The sequence below is a fragment of the Antechinus flavipes genome, chromosome 3 (assembly GCF_016432865.1).
Source record: "Antechinus flavipes isolate AdamAnt ecotype Samford, QLD, Australia chromosome 3, AdamAnt_v2, whole genome shotgun sequence".
In the NCBI taxonomy this organism is placed as follows: Eukaryota; Metazoa; Chordata; class Mammalia; order Dasyuromorphia; family Dasyuridae; genus Antechinus; species Antechinus flavipes.
Window position 1 is genome coordinate 291,215,874 of NC_067400.1, and position 12,639 is coordinate 291,228,512.

The 12,639-nt window shown below is 33.4% G+C and overlaps 1 protein-coding gene across 1 annotated transcript in view; it reads right to left on the reverse strand.

Moving 5' to 3' along the window:
* SENP7 (SUMO specific peptidase 7) overlaps nt 1–12,639 on the reverse strand; it is a 163,839-nt gene that overhangs the window by 140,326 nt on the left and 10,874 nt on the right. Inside the window, exons 2-3 of the mRNA XM_051985203.1 lie at nt 9,432–9,484; nt 7,529–7,633 (exon numbers count right to left, since the gene is read on the reverse strand). Of these exons, the coding sequence (XP_051841163.1) occupies nt 7,529–7,633; nt 9,432–9,484 (158 nt within the window). The remainder of the gene's footprint in view (nt 1–7,528; nt 7,634–9,431; nt 9,485–12,639) is intronic.

Consider the following 12,639-nt stretch of genomic DNA (forward strand, 5'->3'; position numbering starts at 1 on the left):
GCTCAAAAAGTTTTCAAACTGTGCATACCCTTTGATCCAGCAGTGTTACTACTGGGCTTATATCCCAAAGAAATCTTAAAGAAGGGAAAGGGACCTGTATGTGCCAAAATGTTTGTGGCAGCCCTCTTTGTAGTGGCCAAAAACTGGAAACTGGGTGGATGTCCATCATTTGGAGAATGGCTGAATAAATTGTGGTATATGAATATTATGGAATATTATTGTTCGATAAGAAATGACCAACAGGATGATTACAGAAAGGCCTGGAAAGACTTATATGAAGTGATGCTGAGTGAATGAGCAGGACCAGGAAATCATTATATACTTCAACAACAATACTAAATGATGATCAATTCTGATGGACCTGGCCATCTTCAGCAATGAGATGAACCAAATCAGTTTCAATGGAGCAGTAACAAATTAAACCAGCTACATCCAAGCAAAAGAACTCTGGGAGATGATGAAGGACCATTACATAGAATTCCCAATCCCTATGTTTTTGTCCACCTGCATTTTTGATTTCCTTCACAGGCTAATTGTACACTATTTCAGAGTTCAATTCTTTTTGTACAGCAAAACAACTGTTTGGACATGTATACTTATTTTGTTTCTAATTTATACTTTAATATATTTAACATGTATTGGTCAACCTGCCATTTAGGAGAGGGGGTAGGGGGAAGGAGGGGAAAAATTGGAACAAAAGATTTGGCAATTGTCAATGCTGTAAAATTACCCATGCATATAACTTGTAAATAAAAAGCTATTTAAAAAAAAAAAAGAAAAATCTTGTCTTCAGAGAAGGCATGAAATTCTGCATAGAAACCCCTACCTCCCAAAGTTTATAATGAATCTTGATAATAAGCAATAAATATTAAGGAAAACATGGTCATCTGGCTTAACTTTGTCATAATCATTAACAAATAAAATAACAAGGTATCCCATAAAAATTACATTTCTGGTTGCCTTTTGATGCAGAATGAAACCAATTTTAACAACTCCTTCTCCAAAGAGAACCTATATAAAATATTTTCATCTGATTACAATTTCCTTTTTGTTGTCTTAGTTAGTTTACTGTAAGTATAGCTATACTGATATGTGCCAGTTCTTCTAATATGTTAATTCCTTGGTCATGAACAAAAAACTCACAATTTCTATAACCATTTATATGAATGAATTCAGTTATCACAACAATCTAGCAATTATTTGATTCTTATTCTCTATTCCCTTTTCTATCACTCTGCCTCATTCACTGTATAATTCAAAGAAATCTGCCAAGTATCAAAGGTTATTGTGCATTTTTCTTCCTGTAATGAGTTGCAAGAGCAAAGAATTCATCACATAGAGACAGAGACAACCTACTGGTATTATGATTTTCCAGACTTAACTATATTGGTCCTTGACAGAGTTGGTCTAGGCCTTTTGAGAACAATTGGACCTATCAAAAGTTTATACTCAAATTTTATAGCCTTTGAGAATCTAAAGTTACATCCTTACCTCGATGAAACATAAAAGTAGGACTTTGTAACAGGAAAACGAAAGAATGAATATAAGAAAGAAAGAGAGAGAGAAATGGACCTATGAATTTAAAGGGACAGATTTTATGAGTTTTAAGAGATTATAATTGCTGTGCAGGAAGTTTGTAGTCCTGTCGTGGAACTATAGAGTTATAGGATGGCCTTTCTTTGAAGGCAATAAGTTACTGTGAGAATTTTCTACAATACATTTTTCTGTACTATTAATAAGTATATTTGACTTAAAGTGCTAGGAAGCACAAATAGATACAATTTATTTTGTTAAAGTCCAAACAGGAACCAAGGACACTGTTTTCCAAATCCTACTAGTTTCAATGTTTAAATTTCAAAAGAACAAGGTAGTGCCTTCAGGAGGTAAGAAATTTATGATAAGCACTACACTTTGGAGAAATTAAAGGTGAAGAACAGGTCATTTGAACCATAAAAGTTAGTGGAGGAACTATACAATGTAGCTTCACTATTACCATCCTTTCCAATGTTATATTTAAAAACTAATTCCTTCTGGTTGTCTGGATGGAGATAAGGGTAGTTAGAAGAGCCTGACCCTCCCCACATTGATTTCTGGCCAGTACTCAAATGCTCCCCAATGGATCAAAGTTGGAAGGGAAACTTCCTATCAGAGATATAGGCAGATCTCTACTGAGGAAGGAGATTAAACTCGGTTCATGAATGAGAATGAGACTTCCTTCCAAAGTGATTTCTTGCTGACAGAGCTTTTGACAATGCACAGGACATTGTATTTAGTATGAGTAGGCACTTTATCTTGTCTAAGGTGATGGAGCTAGGAGGTGACACCAGACTGAGTATGGGACTTAATATGATCAGAAGTAAGCAAAGCTTCGAGTTCCTGTCCTTGACCTTCCCTCCTGTCATACTCATACCTAAGCAGAAACTGCCATCCCATCTTTCCCCGGCCTCTTGTGATTAAACTCCTGGAAAGGACTATCTATAATACTTATTCTCCTCTCACTCTTTTCTTACTTGTCTACAGTTTGGCTTCTGATTTCATCATTCAACTGAAACTGTGCTTCCAAAGTTATTAATGATCTATTGGCCTTTTCTCAGTCTTCTTCCTTGACCTCTCTGCATGTAGCCTTTGACACTATTGACTATCCTCTTCTTGATATGCTCTAGATTTTAAGGACTTTACTTTTTCCTGATTCTCCTTCTACATATTTGACAATTCCCTCCTCAATCTCCTTTGCTGATCTCCAAGTCATATTTGCCACCTATGAGTAACCCCACTGAGCTCTCCCCTGTTTTTTCATTCTGTTTCACTAGGTTGATCGTATCAATGCCCATGAATTCAATTATTATTTGTATACTGATGATTCTCCAATCTACTTATCTAGCTCTAATCTCTCCACTGATCCCTAATCTCATATCTCCAACTACCCAGTAGATAGCTCAAACCGGATACCCCAGACTCAACATGTCCACAATGGAAATTATCTGTCCCCTGCCCCAAACTTTCTGTTTTTCTAACTTTCCCATTATTGTCAAGGGCACCACTATCCTCCCAATCACCCAACCTTGCAACCTACATGTCTTCCTTGACTACTTATTCTCTCTCACTACCACTACTCTCATATCCAGTCTGTTCCCATGACCTGTTGATTTCACCTTTGCAGCATTTCTCAAATATGCATCCTTCTCTCTTGATATTGCAAGCTGGGTCATGTCTCTATAGCCTCATGCTGTAATGGCCTACTGGCTAGTCTCCCTGCCACAAGTCTCTCCCAACTCCACTACATCCTCAACTCAGTCACCAAAGTAATTTTCTTAAAGCATAGGTCCAAACATGTCATACCCTCCTCCCTGAATCAAATGTCCTCCTATCACTTCTAGTATCAAATACAAAATCATTTTTTTTTTATTCAAAGCCTATCCTATATCCACCTCTACATTTCCAGGCTTCTTAAACCTCCTTCACTTAGATCCAGTAACACTGGTTACCTTCCTTTCTTCATATAAGATAGTCCATCTCTGAATTCCAGGCATTTTCATTGACTGTCTCCTATTCCTGGAATACTCTTCATCTTCATCTCTACCTCCTGTCTTAACTGGCTTCCTTCAAGTTCCAACTTAAACCTCAACTTGTACAGGAAACATTTTCATATTCCCTCTTAATTGTAGTGCCTTCCCTCTGTTGATTATTTCCAGTTTGTCCTGTATATAACTTGCTGGTACATAGTTGTTGTATGTTTTCTACCCCATGAGATTGTGAGATCCTTGAGATAAGAATTGTCTCTTGCCTTTTTTTTTTTTTTATCCCCAGAACTTAGCATCAGTACCTGGCACATAGTAAGCATTTAATGAATGAATTTAAATATTTGGCTAATTGTCTGAGTGCCATAAAAGGAAGTAGGAGCCTCTTGATTTTGCTCTCGCTTCTTTCTGTCTTGTCTAATAGCTAAGAAAACAGCAGGAGTTTGGTCTAGCAGTTCTTCTCCTTCCTTTGCTCATCTGTTTTGCTGATGTAAAGAAACTGGAAGCTGGAGACTGTGTTCCTAATCCTCTCTCTTGCCTTTGGGCTACTGAAGGAGGAAACAGACCAGCAATTCCGCTCTCAGATATGTTCTCTGGCCAATAGGCTGCTCAGAAAGTAAGAACCTGCTGTCCAGAACTCCCAGAATTCCCAGAACTTTCTTCTTGGACTAACTTGCTGACTTGTGTCTGGTCTGACCTAGAGCTCAGTCAAGTAGGATAAGCCTGGCTTTATAACTTTTTTTCTTTTTTTTCTTTCTGTCCTCACTGGTCAAAGTTGACACATTTGAGCCACCAAAATTGAACAGGAAGAAGCAATACAGTGCCATCCCCTTTACAGGGAAAAAAAAACCTGCTTTCTACATGATTGATTATTGTTAAGGATTACATATTTATTATCTAACACTGAGAACTGATAGGTTCTCTGTGTAGGTTGTTAAACTATAAAGTACCCTCATGATGTATGGATAGAGTCATGGTAGTTCAAATTCTACTAGATTGTCATGTTAGTTATTGAACTAAGAATTCCCTCAAACTCTATTCTAATAGTTCCCATCAGATAAGTACTTGTCTATATAGCAAAATATGTATTTATTTTTCAGGTTCAGGCTGTTAAATTTAAGGGTACAGTAGACTTAAAAGTCAGCAGATGTTAAGCTGGCCCAGTCCAGCAAAATTGTGAATACTAGTTTCAATATTAATATATTACTAATATATGCTAATGCATATAGTCTAGAAGGCAAATTACCTGCCTGTTGTACTTGTCCAGATAAGTTTGATGATATTTGCTAAAAAGATCCCTTCACACTATTCATTCTGATGGGCAGTATACTTCCTTGGATTTGAGGAGATATGGAAATAATGCAGTGATAGCACAAGAAGCAAAAGAATGGGGAAAGTGAATAGAAGATAGATGACAATACTACTACAATATTAAAAAATAATAATAATGTAAACTCCTTCACTAGCAACTTTCTTCAAGGTCTTAGTGCATACATGCTCCCTCCCCACTAATTAAATCAATTAGTCAAGACTAATTAAGTCATGGTCTGAAACTAATCAGTCATACTTCTTTATGAATGAGTTTTAGGACCAGACAGGATCAACGAGAACCAAAAAATTCTAAAACCCAGGAACTACTAAATTTGCAATAGAATTATTTTCAACTATTTTTCATTACAAATATACATTTACTATATTATAAGTTTCAATAGGGTTTTTTTCAGCTGGCATGGGAAACTAACAATCACTTACCAACTGTTTTTATGCTTCTATATTAAGTTCCTAAAAGACAACTGGCACATGAATTTCTGAAACATGATCCAGTCATAAGTTGAAAACTGCCTATAAATATAACAATGATTAATACTTTAACTATTGACATACTCAGCTCCTTGTATAGTCAACTCTTAATGGTTCTATGGCTCCCCTCCCAATTAACATCATTTCCTATAAACAATAATTATATCATAAGCATAATTACCTCCTTCCAGAAGCAATTATTATACCATGGAGGTTGCCTTTCTTTGTTAATTTAGTAAAAGATTAACACACTACAGCAAGACTAAAACTCTAGGATATATTTATTAAACTCAAAGACTAGAAGCTAAATAATTTCATAATATATTTCAAATAAAGATGTTCTGTCTCATAGTTAAATATAAATAATAAATTAAAGGGCACCTATGTGGCGCAGTGCATAGAGCACCAACCCTGAAATCAGGAGAACCTGAGTTCAAATCCAATCTCAGACACTTAACACTTCATAGTTGTGTGATCCTGGGCAAATCACTTAACCCAATTATCTCATCAATAAATGAATGAATGAATAAATAAATAGATAGATAGATGAATGAACAAATAAATTAATTAAAACAAATAATGCTGATTGTAAAAAATTTCTATTGAAGAAGTCAGAATGAGTAGTTAGTCATGAATTATATGGTGGTAAAACAAAGTAATAAAACAAAATGTAGCTATTCTAATTCTTTTTTTATTATGAATCCTTTGATACTGGCTAAATGCAGGGTCTCTGAGTAGAAAGGAAGTCCTAAATTTATCTAGTAGATCCCAGTTGTGAACAGGAATCTCTTTTACAACATAACTAACAAGTAGTCATTGAATTTTTGCTTGAAGACTTTTAATAGAGGGAAACCCATTACTCTTTAAGATAGCCTTTTCCACTGTAGGGTGACTGTAACTGACAGCAAGTTTTCCTTATATCAATCTATCTTTTCCTCTTTCTGATTTCAACCTATTGTTCTAATCCAAGCAAAAATCTAATCTGTGAAACAGCCCTTCAAATACTTGAAAACAATTATCATGTTCCCCTCTTTTAGTCTTCTGTCTTTACCTCAATTTCTTGAACCAGTATTCAAGTAGAAAGATTTCAAGGTCCTCAGAAGTAAGCTATAATTTTTTTAAAGATAATTATTCTTAAATTACTTTTAAAAATAACTTCAGGTTATTCTCTATTCTGACTGACCTCCTCTGGATGCTTACAAATTTATCAATGTTCTTCCTAAAATCTATCATCTGGCTGAAACTGAACATGACATTCCAGATGTGGTCTAACTAGAACACAGTACAACAGAATTATCATTTCGCTAGTACTGAACATTGTGTCAAAGATAACATTAGCCTTTTTGCCTGCCATTTCAAATGGTTGATTCTTATTGAATTTGCTTTCCAGTAAAACACCAAATGCTGAGATGAAATACTATCTAATTATACCATCCCCCATCTTGTATTTCTAAAGTGGATTTTTTTTTAACCCAAGTATAAGGATTTATTTTTTTACTTATTCAATTTCAGATTATTAGATTGGGACCAACATTCTACTCTATCAAAATTTTCCTGGATCCCAATTCTGCCAATGACTGTTTTAGCTATCTGCTCCACTAAAAAAAAGGAAAGACAATGTTTGAAAAATCTTGGGTTACTAAGCAGAAAAATCTTTGAGAAAATATATCTATATATCATTCTTTTAAAAATATATAAAATATAAGAATCTTAACATGAAATAAATAGAAAAGTGAAATTTGCTCTAGAATTCCTTTAAATTATATGCTTGGCCTACTTAAAATATTATTTTCATTTACAACATAGAATTTATTTATCATTTATTTAATATATATTTATGTTCAATTTATAACTATATGTCTGAAGACAGAATCAAGAATTAATCAGCATCGGGACAGCTAGATGGTTCAGTGGATGGAGCACTGGCCCTGAACTCAGGAGAACCTGAGTTCAAATCTGCCCTCAGACTCATAATACTTTTTAGCTGTGTGATCCTGGGCAAGTCACTTAACCCCAATAGGAGGGGGGAGTGTGGGGGAGAATTAATCAGCATCTAACAACATAAAAAAAGAATCACTATAACTTAAAAACTAGAAATTAATAACTAGAAAGAACAAAAAGGGGGCAATATAGGAAAATTGAAATTGTTTTAATAAATACTTTACACACTTTTAAAAATGTACACATCAAAGAAAATAGCTTTAATTTACCCCCTTCAAAGGGTGGTCCCATCGGTCAGAGCTTCTTAGTCTTGACAGAGGTGTCTGAATCTGAGTATCTTCTTGCTTTGATTTTGATTTCTTTGGTATTCGGAACTACAAAAAGAAAGTCATCTTTTAAATATGAATTCAACACTAAATTCAGACAGAGCATTCCATTTTTTTCTGAATGAACTAGAAAATGGTACTATACTAACAAATTCAGAAACTTCAGTACTTTGTGTTAGAACTATGGTTTCCAGTCTACAAAGAGTCTTACCAAAGAGATAATGAAAGGGGGTTATGTAGTCATATGAAAATAAGTTACCTTTGTGCTTAATATCTTACATGTAAATTTTGGTTCACACCAATGATTTCATTCAAAATACCTCAATATATGCTATGTTTTATAGCTGGAAAGGATATTCATTGTTCCTATTGTCAGCAAAGAACCACTCTCCTAAATGAAATTAAGACACTTTCTTCTCTTTTTTTCTTCTTCACATGTAGTAATAATAATTTTGATAATGATGATAACGATAACTAATATTTATGTAGCACTTTAAGGTTTGCAATTATCTTTACAAATATCTCATTTGATCCTTACCACAACCATGGAAGATAAAGAGAAGGCATTAGCTTTGGCAATTAAGATATCATTAATGACTTCAGGAAGATTAGTTTCAACGTAATGATGAAATTAGTAGCCAGACTATGGAGAGCTAAGAAGAGGAGAAGAAGTGGAGAAATTTATTGCAGCACATGCATGTATGCAGAAAATAAGGAAGCAGACAAATAAAAGAGAGAGGTTAAAGATAAATGAGAGAGAAGATATAATGGAAAGGGTGATCTGCTGGTGAAGATTCACCACAATAGAATCACATGTACATAGCTGACTTGAAAAGGAGATGTTCTACATCTTGGTATGACATGGGGTGAAGGAAACAATAGGCAGAAGGCATGGATGATGCTTGATGAGAAGGAAGGAAAAAGAAAGCGCATACCTAATGCTCAAAAATTAATCCTGCCTAATCAATGTAATTTTACTTCATTCCAGCTAACTATCTTGAAAGTAAATCAGTATAATAAACCAATTCATTCTAATTCACTAATGACTGATAGTTTACTAAGCTAACATTTCTATGGGGGAAACATCTCAAAATGATCAAAAAAGATTATTTTTCAAAAGTAGAAGGTAATACCTTAACTCAAAAAATATATAAATAAAGCTAAGATCTTTCAAATCACCCAGGTTTAAAAAAAATTGGGCCCATTAATTAAAGGATAGATGAACAAACTGGTATACAAAAATGATATATTATCACTGCAAAAAAACAATGAATATGAAGAATTCAGAAACTTATGTGAACTGATTAAGACTGAACTAAGGAAATTCAAGAGATTATAAACATTGTAAATTATAATAAATCTAAATTTTCTTCATCTATGGAAGGAGTTTCCCTAAAAGAAGTTTTCTACCTTACTGATATTTAAAAAGTAATGTTCAAGTTACTAACCTAGGTTGGGGATACAAAAGCCAAAAAAAGAGAAATGGTCACTGCCCTCAAACAGCTTACATTCTATTGAAAGATTTTCATCACCAAAACATTATACTCTTTCTCCCTTTTTTTTTATTCTTTGTAATAAGGGATCTCTCTGGGGAGGAAAAGAATACATTTGGAAATGAAGGAGATATAAAAATACAATGTATCAGTAAAGAATTTTTTAGAGTGAGTTAGACTGAACCCTCACTTAAACAGACATACCTTTCTCTAAGTATTCCAGTTAATCAAAGCTTACTATATTGTGCTGGGAAAATGTTATTTGAAAGGCAAATAATAAAATGTTTTCAAAACCATTGACCCAAGAAGACTGTAAAGATAATGAACAAGTTAAAAACAAATATAATACATACCTCACAGGAATTTGAAGATGAAGACTTTTTCATTTTCCCCTCAATTATAGTTTCTACCAAAAACAAAACACCAACAAAAAAAATTACTTATAAATTTAAATAAGAGAAACAAATTAGTAAAATATTATTTCTTTTTTTTTTTTGCAAACTTTTTATTTAATTCAGAATTTAGGTTAGTGGTAAGTGGTAAAGTAGAAGACTAATACATTTTATAGAATCTGAAGCTTAAACTCATAGAATTTTCATTCTACAATAATGACAACAGTACCTAGTGGCAATATATCTATTTAAAAAAAAAAACAAAGAGGTCCAGGAAATGGCCTTCCCAATTCTAGAACACCTAAAATAGCTTTCTTTCCTCAGGAGCAGTTTTCAGTTCTAATTGGGATTATTCCTTTTGTCAAAACAAGGGCAATAAAAAACTGAGAATTTGCTACATAAAAATAACTCGTAGTCAATTCTGTTAAAATAAATTTCATGAAATGAGAAATCAATATTCAAAATTGTCAGCTAAAAATAGTAAATAATTTTTTGTATTTCTTATATGATTTTGGAAAAACATAAGCTTTGCTTTTCCAAATCATTTTTGCATATAGCTATTAAATCTAGCTTAATATTCAATTAGATTTTGTTTCTTAATTTTAACTGGATTTATTCTGCAAGTAAGATATTAAAATTTCTCACAATTATTTGTTATTTATCTATTTCCTCTTCCAAGGCTGAATTTTTCCTTTACAAATATTACTAATGAATTACTAGATGCCCAATTTAAGGATCTAATATTTCTTTGCTATATATATTTCCTCCACCAGTGCCACATGCAATCAAACAAGCAATTAACTTCTTACTATTCTCAATGATTTTAAGTTGTATTGAAGAACTATCATTGCTGAAAAATATCACCAACAAAGAAATACCGGTATTAAAAAAGATGAGCCCATTATTCAGAAAGAAGCTTGGAATCATTTAAAAAAATTCTAAAATTCACTAAGATGAACCAACCCATTTTCCTCATCTTCAATTCTGCTCTCAACTTATTGTACATTTACAATGTCAGATGGATAGACAGACAAAAGAGACAAACCTACACACACAAATTCGAGAGATAATCCAGCAAAGTGACTACATGCACAAAGATCCTGGTCATGGACAAAGCTGCAAATGATAGATGGATATAGCTGCGTTGAAATCCTCATAACTGGAAGAAATTCCCATTTAGGAATTATAGGGTCATTTTGGATATTTGTATACTATTTTCAGCATAAAATGGATAGACAAAAAAATTTATTCTTCTATCTCAATATTTCTAATATGAGGTCCATTTTATCTAATATCATCAGTTCTATTTCCCATTCTTTGTGAATTAGCAACAGTAAACTTTAGACTGATGCTGCAGTTTGAAACTGAAAAATCATTATAGATAAAATGCAATTCCTGTAAAAACAAGCAAAACAAAACATGTTACTGATTTTGTTTTTAGTTCCTTCTATGATCCTTTTAAAAAAAATTTTTTTTAATTCAGTCCCATTACTTTTTATATTTTTATTTTGGTCAAGACTGCAATTTTATAGGCATAAGGAATCCCTACTAAGAGACTTTCTTCACACAGTGAAGATAGATAACTATTCTGCAATTTATAATATTACAAAGTAGCCTAACTACTAACCTAATAAAGATTTTCCCTCTTGAGGTAACTGGGGTTAAGTGACTTGTCCAGGGTCACACAGCTAGGAAGTGTTAAATGTCTGAGGCCAGATTTGAACTCAGGTCCTCCTGACATCAAGGCTAGTGTTCTAGCCACCCAGCTACCTAGCTGCCCCAAGTTTTTATTTGTTTGTTTGTTTGTTTTTAATTAGGACTTCCTTTATCAGAAACAGCAGCTTTGATATGGAATTATCTAGTCCCTTCAACCCTCTATATTTTGTTTTTTGTATTATTTATCAGATACACTCATCTGAAACACATTAATTATAACAATATCTAGACAATTCTTATAGAATTTAAGAAGTATAAATTCTAAGTGTAAATTTTTATCTGAAGAGCTTTCAAATTTTCTTAGAAATGCTTGTCTTTGAAAACTTAAATCCAAATATCTTGAAAGTATTTGTCTCAGGTTCATGACCGAGGCATAAAGAATGAGATTATAAATAAATTAGAAGAACATAGGATAGTTTACCTCTCAGACCTGTGGAAGAAGAAAGAATTTATGACCAAAGAAGAACTAGAGATCATTATTCATCACAAAATAGAAAATTTTGATTATATCAAATTGAAAACTTTTTGTATAAACAAAACTGAAGGCAGACAAGATTAGAAGGGAAGCAACAAACTGGGAAAACATTTTCACAGTTAAAGGTTCTGAAAAAGGCCTCATTTCCAAAATATATAGAGAATTGAGTCAATTTATAAGAAATCAAGCCATTCTCCAATTGATAAATGGTCAAAGGATATGAACAGACAATTCTCAGACGAAGAAATTGAAACTATTTCTAGTCATATGAAAAGATGCTCCAAGTCATTATTAATCAGGAAATGCAAATTAAGACAACTCTGAGATACCACTACACACCTGTGAGATTGGCTAAAATGGCAGGCTAAAATTAAAGATGATGCGGAATGTTGGACAGAATGTTGGAAAACTGGGATACTGATACATTGTTGGTGGAATTGTCAATACATCCAGTCATTCTGGAGAGCTATTTGGAACTATACTCAAAAAGCTATCAAACTGTACATACCCTTTTTCCAGCAGTGTTACTACTGGGCTTATATCCCAAAGAGATTTTAAAGAAGGAAAGGGACCTGAATGTGCAAGAATGTTTGTGGCAGCCCTCTTTGTAGTGGCCAAAAACTGGAAACTGAGTGGATGTCCATCAATTGGAGAATGGCTGAATAAATTGTGGTATATGAATATTATGGAATATTATTTTTCTGTAAAAAATGACCAGCAGGATGATTTCAGAAAAGTTTGGCGCGACTTACATGAACTGATGCTGAGTGAAATGAACAGGACCAGATCATTATATACTTCAACAACAATATTATATGATGATCAATTCTGATGGACATGGGCCTCTTCAACAATGAGATGAACCAAATCAGTTTCAATAGAGCAGTAATGAATTGAACCAGCTACACTTAGCAAAAGAACTCTGAGAGATGACTATGAACCACTACATAGAATTCCCAATCCTTCTATTTTTGTTCG